This window comes from Nannospalax galili, unplaced genomic scaffold (assembly GCF_000622305.1).
Source record: "Nannospalax galili isolate Female #2095 unplaced genomic scaffold, S.galili_v1.0 scaffold239, whole genome shotgun sequence".
NCBI lineage: Eukaryota > Metazoa > Chordata > Mammalia > Rodentia > Spalacidae > Nannospalax > Nannospalax galili.
The window spans coordinates 1,031,816-1,043,523 of record NW_008343017.1 but is presented as its reverse complement, the minus strand read 5'-3'; the positions used below and the strand labels follow the sequence as shown (position 1 = coordinate 1,043,523).

General features: G+C 38.0%; 1 protein-coding gene across 1 annotated transcript in view; it reads left to right on the top strand.

Annotated features, from left to right (window-relative positions):
* LOC103738843 (E3 ubiquitin-protein ligase KCMF1-like) overlaps positions 1 to 10,640 on the top strand; it is a 118,501-nt gene extending 107,861 nt beyond the window's left edge. The window contains 2 exon segments of the mRNA XM_008839013.1: positions 9,982 to 10,252; positions 10,255 to 10,640. Coding sequence (XP_008837235.1) covers positions 9,982 to 10,252; positions 10,255 to 10,628 — 645 coding nt within the window. The 3' untranslated portion in view covers positions 10,629 to 10,640.
* The last annotated feature ends 1,068 nt before the right edge of the window (positions 10,641 to 11,708 follow it).

The window sequence follows — 11,708 nt, the reverse complement described above, 5'->3', positions numbered from 1 at the left end:
CAGTTTAAGGATGGAGGTTGTCTCGGCACCTGGGTGGACATGTGAACCACACTGTCTGTCTAGCATCAGTCATATAGCATAGATGCATAGACTGCTGAACGACTTATTCTTGGCATAGAAAGGATGTCACCCAATAAATTTACAAAGGTAACTGGAAACTGTGGGTGTAGTTGTTTTTTTTTTTTTTTTTTTTTTACTTCAGTTTAAGGATGGAGGTTGTCTCGGCACCTGGGTGGACATGTGAACCACACTGTCTGTCTAGCATCAGTCATATAGCATAGATGCATAGACTGATGAACGACTTATTCTTGGCATAGAAAGGATGTCACCCAATAAATTTATCAAGGTAACTGGAAACTGTGGGTGCATAAAGGTATACTAAAATCATGTCAAGGAAACCAGGCCCAAGAACTTACCATACACACTAGACTAAGGAAATAGTGAAAGGCTTTCACCTGGACACCATAAAGAGGTGGACACCTAGCATTCAGATGGCAATGGTGCCTGCTAAACTTTCACCTGGTCACCCAATGTGTGAAAACAGGCAAAGAAGTCCCAACTGTTTCAGGGGCTTCAGGTCTCCTCAGTCCCTGTTGTTGAAATGGTATACTCAGTTGTTGTCCACCCATCTTCCGGTTTCTTCACCTTGACCTGGTACTGCCCTTTTACCTCTACAGGTGGACTGAACTCTTCAGCTTCAGTATCAAATTTGTGACCTGCACAGGCATAACTCACGAGAGATGGGGCTCATTATCTTACCAATACAGAGACTTTTGCATCAGATTTGGCTTTTTAGGCTTCTTTGAAACTCTTTGCCTCTTTAATCTTTTAAGTCACTGTTACCTACATAGATAGATAGATGACAGATAGATGATAAATAGGTAGATAGGTTCACCATGCAATGTGTTTTTTATGTAAGAGTTAATATCACTAATTAAGATTTGAATAAAAGAATCTGTGTTTTTCTCTGCCAGGATTACCAAGGAATGTGGGAATATCCAGCTAATCACTGCCACTGAAACCCTAAACCTTGTGAATTGTTATTCAATAAATTCTGATTTTGTGGAAAGACACAAACATGTTCATCTATTTCTGACAAGACATGCTCATGATACTAGCATATAGTTTTAATTGAATGAAATATGTGTTGAATGACCAAATAGATAGTAGTAGATCATAAACTGATTCTTAAAATGTGTGATATGGCTTTGAATAGGTATGGAAAAAGAAGTTTCCAGTCATTTAAGTAGTTTATAAGCAACAAATGAGGAACAGGGATTATATGAAGGGTATCAATTAATTAATTTGTCTGCAACAGAGAGTTCATGCAGCAGAGATATTGGTAATATATGACGAGACCAGAAAGACAAATTGAATCTAATTTAGGGACTGTAATAACATACAAAAGAGTGGGCGATGGAGAGATGCTAAAAGTTCTAAGTAGGTAAAGAGTAAGGCCAAAATTGTAATAATGAATGATTTCTTTGACAAGAGAGGGAAGAAAATTAAAGCAAGGAGGTGAAAGACTATCTATATGGGGGGGGTTGATTTAAGAGTGTCACTGAAAAAAACGGGGGAGTAAAGAAGAGGAAATGGGTGAAAATGAAGCCGCGTTGACTGACTGATTTGTTGAGCCAGAACGGAGAGTGTAGGTAAAGGGAATGGGACCACCCTTGTCAAAAGGCAGAAGCAAATTTCTCCAGAGAATGTGGGAAAGACTTCAGCCACATTTTTCTTGGAAAATTCTACCTTTAATCTTTTTGAGATGCAATGCCGTGCATCTCCATTTTTTTGTTCTTTGGCTGAGCAAGCCCTATTGCTGTAGGGCCTCTGACCTTTCCTCTGTCGCCTGGCATCCAGGCAAGGCCTATAGCTGTCAAATGTCTATCCAGGTGGCCTCCATAAATATCTCAACAGAATTTATTTTCTTTAATTTTCTTTGGCCTGACTTGAGAATTTGCTGATTGGGAGACTGGAAGCTAGTATGCCCAAAGATGGATAGCCACATCTGCTAGCCATTTGGATTAATTATTACACCTGTGCAATAAAACCTGCATTAATAAAGTGGTGAGGAGACTCGTACTGAAGCCTAGACAGAACCTGCACTCCTTCCCAACCTTCCTTCCTGCGTCACACTCTGTGGCATGCCACCTTAATAGAATTCTACAGCTTTAATCTGCTGCCTCTATAACTAGTGTATCTCAAAGTCTACTAGTTCCCTCCCAGACCTTTAGGGATAGCCTTTCCTAGCATTTTCTAGTCTACATTCTAGTCTTCACCTTCTCTAATCACATGACACCTAGGAAATTACAAAATCTAAATTGCTCCTCTAGCCAGCTGCCTACCCCGTGTGACTTTTCTGGCTGTCTTTTAATAGTAGAAAGAATCTTCCTTCTCAAACATTTTGATCAAATTTCACTCCAGTGGCTTGACTGGTAAGCACGTGTCTCCCTTTGATCTAATAATAGGCTCCTCCAAATTTACATGGTGTTCTGTTGTCTTTTGAAAAATCAAAAACAAATGCCTCATACTGGTTTCAAGGAAATACGTTCAGTATTTCTGTTCTTATTTATGATTGGTCTTTGACCCATGATTACTTTGTGCTTGAGCCCAGCAAACCTGCTTACCCTCGTGTGCACGAGTTTTAGTCTTGGCTGCCGGAGACCTGAACTGTACACAATACCTCTTAATAGTTTCCCCTTTTATTCTCGTCGAGTCACTCTGCAAAATACTCATCCCAGATACAGCCTTAAAACCCCCAAATGGAAGATCTACAGCCTATTGGGAAGCAGTCGAGAATCTAGTACATGTGGCGAGCCCAGAGTGAGTCTAGAAAATAAAGGAGAGAAATGACCTTTGTACCTCTAGCTGGAGTTGATGAAAAAGCACCAGCCTTCATAACGCAAAAGCCTCTGGCAGAGATTTTCTGTTACAGAGCCATTTAACACCCTCGAGGAGGTGAAGGAGAAAGCAGGCGCTTCCTAGACAGGCAACTCTGGAAAAGCAACCAGGTCAACAAGTGAGATGGCAGATGTTTCAACTTCATATTCCTCCTATCCGCCTCCCCCCAAGTCATTACTAAGAAATAGTAGTGCTGGAAGAAGCAGGGAGGAAGAAAATGTGTCACATCCCGCTGCTCATTCCTTGACCTCCTGATGTAACTGAAGTCCCAATTATGACCATTGATGAATAATTTAAAAGAATTATCATGGAGCATCACTACACTTTGATGTCAGAGGTAGATGATTTTAAAACAGAAGTATAAGGGGATTTGTAGAGCTTCTTTTAACTTTCCCTTCCCTGTTGTTTCCACTAGTGTGATTCAGACCACTGACATAACACAGAGCTAAGCAGCATGGCATCCTCATGATAAAGGTAGGTGCCCATGCAAACAGAAAAGTTTAGTTCAGGCCGCGTCTGTGTTTTATATTAAGCAGTTACTTTATCTCTTTTTCTTATGTGCTGTTGGTTCTGGTGAAGTTTTATATATACCCACTCTCCTCTCCATCTTTCTTCATCCTATTTGTCCCTCCCCCTCCCAAAATTTAAAGGAAAAGAAATATCATTAATCACTCTGCAGGATCCAGTGCTTGCATGGCCATCACTGAAGGGGATCTGTTCAGTATCAGGTGATTTTTCATTTCCTTTCGTCAGGGACGGAGGATCGCACTGTTTCCCCTGGGCCAGACAACATGAATGCAGGTACTGAGTGCTCAAGAGGAGACAATTAATACCAAGAGCTGGAGATACAGCAGCACTTAAATTAATCAAGTTCTTCACTGGAGGGTTTTGACCTCTTTTCCTTAAAGATGCAGATTCCCCAGTCTGGAGATTGGTCTGTATTAACGTGGAGTGTTGGATGGGCAGTGATTGATACCTTTATTGTTGATTGTCTTCCTCAGATGAAACCCATCTTCCTGAATCCCCCAAACTGAGCTATGCAGTTTTCAGAGAAGAAAACATATGTTACATAGAGACCTAGTATAATAGTGAATTTAAAAAAAATGAGAACTCAACAGTTACAGAATTATCTAGGGGTACAAGATAATTAATATGAGAGATTGTTTTTTTTTTTAATCTAGGGAAAAATAAGACAAACACGATTTTAGGGTTTGGATATAAAAGGCTAAAAGGAACATGAACAACATTTAACCAACACCCTTCATTTTACAGGTCAGACATAGACTAAAAGCAAGAAAAGTAACTGCTCCATTAGCTCAATAAACACAAAAGGAGAAATAATGTCTATGAAAGTCACTAGAAATCAAATGGAGAGATAAGGGTTGAAAATATGCAAGAACTAAAAGAAAATATCAAACATACATCTAATAGGAGCTTTTAGAGAATGTCAGGAAATAATATCCATATAATTGATGAAGAATTTCAAGAACCATAGAAATACGAGTTCCCAGATTGATAAAATACATGCATCAAAGATAAAAGCAAAATAAAATTCAGTTTTCAAAGTTAATCATGCTGTAACAGAATTCTACTTTAATATAATGGAAATGTTTTAGAAGAAAGTTTTTTAAAGCATCATGAGGGTAAATATAATTTCCTATGAAAAAATAGGGATAACTGCCTAACTAGAGATGTTTCAGTATTAAGAAATGGATAAAAAGGTTTTGCAACACAGCAAAAGGAAAGAACAAAAGACTTTAGAATGCTCTTTTCCTAAAATAGTAGAAAATAATTTTCAACCCCAAAATGTATAAACAAATAAATTAGCATCAGGGAATGAGGTGACATGAATGCTTTTCTGAATAAAGATTGATGGCGCATTTGTTACCACTTCCCACTAACGAACTACTGAAAACCTACAGAAAAAGAACTTCATGAACAAGAATGAGGAAACCAGATAGAACCAGTCATAAGAAACTACAAAATAAGAGCAAAGAACAATAGCATATATAAAAATGTCAAATTAAGCCATTACTTTGTATGCTAACTTAAAAAGAAATTACTAAGGTGAACTTTGACAGAAGCAATAAACATCTGACATAAAAATTATTAACATTGTTCATAATATAGAAACAATATCATATTGCTGTAATTTATGAGTAAAAGTTAGAAATGTAAAACTAACCATTGAAAAATAAAAAAGATTCTATCTTTACTTTCTAAATCATCAGAGCAAAACAGAAAGTACAAGAAAGGACACAAAAGAAAAAGCAGAAATGGAGAGTATGATGGCTATGTTAAAAAATATAACCAAATAGTTTTTCACTTAAAGGAAAGATCTATACATATTATCAGATCAGTACTTCCATTGCAAGAAGTAGAAAAATAATCTTAAAAATCTATTTTGAAAAAGTAAAGAGACGTGGACGCAACAGCAAGTAGAGGAAGCAAAACTCCCAGAAAGCCAGGATCTAAGCAAACTGCTAGTCACCTGCACCTTTGTTCTTTACAGGAAATCATCCAAATTCAGATGAAAGCTGAATTTGGATTGGACTATTGAGAGCAAAAAAATTATCTTCCCCAAACTACAAATTGCTAACAGGATTCAGGCATCCTGCTCTCGCCTGCTGTGCCTAACAGACGAGAGAGTGGATTATCTCTGGAAGTTTCACTGTCCACAATCTACAGTGCCTGTAATCTTACATACCCAAGGCCAGTCATGTAAAAAGGTGTGGAGACACACGAAGAGGCATGAAAATATGAATGATAGCTGAGAGATGGCAGTGTGGTGGGTGCAGATCTGCCCCAGATATGAGAGTTAGCCCAGAAAGACTCCAAAGAACCAATACAATCAAAAGAAAATAATTAAAAGATGGAGAAAATGGATTTAAAATTATATACTCTTAACAAAGAAAATCAATTTGAATAAAAAAAGTAGGCTACATAAAACTAAGCATTATAATGTATGAAATTTAGAGGGTGGCTTTTAAGACATACAAGATATCACAGAAACAGGATTATTCAATGCAACAATTCATCATATATACAGAGAAATAGAAATTGTGGACCTGTGAAATAATCTAGCTCAAATGAAATAGGCTGGAGAAAGTGAGGAAGAAGCAGTATTTATCTGAAGAGATGATTGTTGAGAACATTGACGAATGGATGCACATCAACCGACAGATGTAAGAACATCCATGCAAGCTGGCGTGGTGGTACATGCCTTTAATCCCAGCACTCGGGAAGCAGAAATAGGTGGAACTCTGTGAGATTGAGGCCAGCATAGTCTCCATGGCAAGTTCCAGACCAACTGGGGCTATAGTCTCAAACAAACAAACAAAAATCTATGAAACTCAAAGACAATACAATTAGATGCTCTGTAGGGAGCTGGGAGATGGCTCAATTGGTAAAGGGCTCTCTGTGTAAGCATGAAGGCCCGAGTTTGGATACCCTAGCACCCATATAAAAGTTGAGCAGTCTGTAACCTCAGCAGTGGGTAAAGGAGACAGGTAGATCACGGAGACTTGCTGACCAGTCAGTATATCAAAAACTGCAGCTCCAGGTTCAGTGATAGACCCTGTGTCAATAATTAAGGTAGAACGTGATAGAGGAAGACACTTGACATTCATATTCCACATGTGCACACATGGCTGGGCACATGCATATACATATGCATATACTCATATGTATGCATATATATGCACATACATATGAACACACACATACATTACACAGACACCAAGAAAAATGTAGACACACATTACCGAAAAGCAATGGCAAAGAGAAAAGTCTTGGAAGCAGTAAGCAATAGGGAAAGACCAGACAGTCAACACAATGTCTGGTTGAGTTTTCAACAGAAATTGTAGAAGCCAAAGGAAAAGAGAATGACATATTTAAAGTGCTAAAACAAAACAGGACAAAATATGAATCAATATTTCTAAGTCCAAAGACAATATTCTTTCATTGGAGGCATAATTAAGATGTTTGCAAATAAACAAAAGGGACTCTGTTGCCAGTGTTCATGAGCTATGACAAAGGCTAAAGGAATTTTCTCCAGCTCTAAAGAAAATTATTCCAAACGGAAGCACAGATCTGCAGGAACTAATGAGCATCAAGATGATGAATCTACAGATAAGTGCAAACTAATTTTGCCCTATCTTACAGAATTAAAAATAATATAATAATCTTACACAGTTTGTAACATATGTAAAAATGAAAATATGATAAAAAACAAGACCAGGTAGCAATGGCTAATACCATTAAGCCATTGTACAGCAAACTGAAAATTTTTGTATAACTTCTAAATGTTCGAAACTATGTAATCTGAAACACTAATAGGTACATAGAATGGAATCATTTTAAAAACTGATCAGTTGAAGCTAGGGAGATGCCTCATTTGGTAAAGTGATTGTCTTGCAAGACCTAAGTTTGAACCAAAGAATTCATTCTAGATAGGCTGAATGGACCTATCTATGAAGGTCTATCTGTGAAGCTGCACAGAGGGACGTCTGGGGACACTAACGTGACTTGATGGGCCTTAACACAAATGACAGAATGCATCAATTCCAGTGGGGGATTCTGGGAAGTAGCAACGGGGAAGTGGGTATAAAGATGATTAAGACGTTCTGCATGACATACACAAAAAGTCAACAAAAAATTACAAAAAACCTTCATTCAAAAAAAAAAAAAAAAAGCTGGATGTGGCAGCCTGTGCTTGTAATCACAGAGCTGGTGGGGCAGAGACAGATCTCTAGGGCTCACTGGCTGGGCAACCTGGTCTACTTGACCAATCAGAGGCCATGTCTCAAAAATGATACCCGAAGTTGTCCTCTGGCCTCTGCATGCCTGAAGGCAAACATATGAATCAATACACATGTAAAACTGCACAAACATAGACACACATATATAGAAAAGAATTGATTAATCCAAAAGTGGTAAGTTTGGTAGTATAAAGAATAGATGGATAATAGACAAGTGATAGGTGTTAGATAGACAGAGATAGATAGATGATAGATAAAAGTAAAATGATTTTCTTAAATCCAACTTAATCATTAATTACAATAAATGTAAGTACACCAAACACCTCAAGAAAGCAAAATAAGAAAAAGTCAGGCTGCACTTAACTATGCAAAAGCACCTTACAATGACAAAATGTGGTTGACAGTAAAAGACAGAAAAAGATATGAATGTATCTGATGTTTCTAGGAAAGAAAGATGGGCACTTCACAGCGAAGACAAGATTGGTATAATAAGATACAGCAATACTTGATTTGTTGATACCCAGTAAAACAGCTTTAGAAGTACAGACACAGGTAAAAGCAAAAAAGAGAAGGAACTATACAGTCAGGTTGAGTTTTATGCATCTCTTTTAATAATTAATAAAAAGAAGCAGAGAAGAAAAATGAGTTGATACAGAAATTCTGAACAACAAAATAAGCCATTATCTTTAAATAGACTACCGTATTCAATAGCTATAGAATACATGCCGTTTTCACCTACACATGGAACATTTGTCAAAATAGACCATATAGTAGCACATAGAGTTAACCTCACCAAGCTTTAATGAACTGAAAGCAAACAAACTTTGTAGAATTATATTAGGACTCATTAAAAGAAATATGACAGGGTTGGACCAGTGATTCACAGTCAAGAGCCCTGGCTGCTCTTGCAGAGGACCTGGGTTTGGTTCCCAGCATCCACATGGCGGCTAACAGCTGCCCATAACTCCAGCTCCAGGGGATCCAATGACCTCTTCTGACCTCTGTGGGCATGACATGACAAGGGTGCACTTATGTGCATGCAGGCAATACACTCATACACGTAAAAATATAATAATAAATAAAATCATAAAAAGAAATATAACTAGAAAAATCTCAAAATTTATGAAGTTAAGCATTGCACTTCTAAATAATGAAGAGAGAGAGAGAGAGAGAGAGATCAGAGAAAAATAAAAAAGAAATTAGGATGACTTTTTCACTGAATAATGGTAACATGACCTCCCAAGTCACAGATTATAGCTAATGCATTACTTACAAAAGAATTTATATCTTCAAATACATGTGAGAAAACAAGAAAGGTTAAGAACCAATAATCTAAGCTTTAAATCCAAGAAGCTAGAAAAACAGAAAAGCAGTACTGTAAAACAGGAAGGAAAGATAATAATAAAAATAACAGCTGATGTTCATGAATTCATGTCAGGCAAATACACAACTGAAATCAGCAGTGCTGAATTTTGGAGATTTTAAAATTTGTCAAACCCCCATGTGAAAAGGAAAAATGAACATGACACATATCAGGAATTAACTAAAGAACTGTTCCACATATCTAGGAAATACTATGCAGGGCTGGAAAGATGGCTCAGTGGTTAAGAGCACAGGCTGCTCTTGCAGAGGATCCAGGTTCAGTTTCCAGCACCCACATGGTGGCTAACAACTATCTGGAACTACAGTTCCAAGGGATCGGATGCCTTCTTTTGGCCTCCATGAGCCTTGCATGGATGGGTGCACTTAGATATATGCATATGCACGCAGAACATTTATACACATAAAATCAAAATAAATAAAAATTTAAAGACTGTAATTAAACACATTATCCAAACAAAGCAGAAAGAAATACATTTATCTCATTAGACGCAAATTTTTTGATGAAATTCAATTCACGTATATGACCTAAATTATCAGCAAATTTAGGATAGAATAGTATCAGGGCTGGAGAGATTGCTCAGCAGTTAAGAGAACTGGTTGCTCTCCTAGAGGACCTGGGTTCGGTTCCTAGCACTCACATGGCAGTGAATAACCATCTGTAACTCCCGTTCTAGGCAATCTGACCCCATCTTCTGACTTCTGTGGGCACTGGACAACACAGATGCACTTATATAGATGCAGGCAATAGACTCCTACACATAAAATAAAAGTAATAAATAAAAAATTTAAAGAAAAGAATAGATCTAATTTGATAACTACCATCTACAAAATGCAACAGAGAGCACACTCAATGTTATAGCAATGAAATGTTAAAAAGGAAAATCCCTTTGGACTCAGAAGCGAGGCAAGGGTACCAGCTTTTTCTGTGTTTACTTAGTATTTTCTTCCCACGCACTTTACTAGCAGTTCTACTGGTAGACTTTCTTATTATCAGAGATCATACTCTTCAAGCAATAGGGAAGCCATGGATCCTATAGCTGAGCTTTTATCTCAATTATCAGGAGTGAGAAGTTCTGCAGGAGGACAGCTTAATTCTTCTGGCCCTTCCGCTTCTCAGTTACAACAGCTGCAGATGCAGCTGCAGCTAGAACAGCCGCACGCCCAGGCAGCACCACTACAACTGGAGGCTGCACACAACGCAAGCCGGCAGCTAACACAAGCAGCGTCACCACTACAATCACACAGTCCACAGCATCCACCAGCACAGCAAACACAGAAAGCAGTCAGCAGGCTCTCCAGAATCCCCAGTTTCTTTTAACGAGGTTGAATGATCCCAAAATGTCTGAAGCAGAGCGCCAGTCCATGGAAAGTGAGCGTGCAGACCGAAGCCTGTTCGTGCAAGAGCTCCTTCTGTCCACCTTAGTGCGTGAAGAGAGCTCGTCCTCAGAGGAGGATGAACGGGGAGAGATGGCAGATTTTGGTGCTATGGGCTGTGTAGATATTATGCCTTTAGATGTTGCTTTAGAAAACCTAAATTTAAAAGAGAGTAATAAAGGAAATGAGCCTCCACCACCTCCTCTTTGATGACCTCCCAATTCGCAGTGTCCTCTGTGCTGTATTTACAAATCAAAGTGGACAACAGCTATCCTGGGTTTGTTTGGTGACTGTAATTTCAGGTCTGTCACTCTTGTTACATTGCGTACATTCAAAAGGAAGAGAGAAAAATATATATGATAATCATTTCCACTTAACTAATTTTTACTTCTAGCAGGTAACGTAGGTAGCAGTGCAGGGTGGTCTCTGTTTCCTGTACCTTGACAGTAAAAGGCTCTCCTAACACTCCACATTCAAACTGAAGAGGGAAATTGAAATCTCTAATGAAGCTGCTGTGTGTATTTATGAATATTAATGAAAACTGCTTGGATGAATTTCTGGGATAAATGATTACATGATTTCTGTTATGTAAGTTTGTGAATGTAGAAAGCCAGTGTAACAAAAATAACCTATATTTTGAAGAGAGAAAAAAAAGAGGAAAAGCACCAGGAATCAAGAACACTAAAAAACAGAGAAATAAAAAGGTCACGCAGGGAAAAGTAGGAAATAGTTCACAACCCCAGCACCCATTCTCCATGAGATAAGAAAACCAAAGCTGCCATTGCAAATAGGCATGGAGATTTTAGGCAATTTATCTGAGACCAGCAGTCCTGGCCAGCAGTGCAGAAGGTACTTAAAGGAAAATTATATTCAGAAGCAGAAAGGTACAGAGAATAACAAGAAGTACAGAAAGAACAAATTCACTAGAAGAGTTATAAATATTTGACAGTTAATGTAATGAAATGCACTTAGTACATCAACAAATCTCTAAGGTGGAGAGAAAGAAAAGAACAGATTATTAGAAATAACCAAGAAAAGAAGAAACAAACTAATAGGGATAATAAAGTTAAATAATAATAACCACGAATACAAATAAACCCTCATTTCTAATTGACAGATGAAGAATGGGACTTAGAATGTTAAGTGAGCAGGAAAGTACTTTTCTAGCATGCACAAAAGCCCTGGTTTCTTCCCCAGTATAGGGAAGAAAGACACAGATGGACTGATTAGATTAAAACGTACCTGTTGGCTGTCTACAAGAAACTCACCCTGCTATCAAAGGTAGAAAAT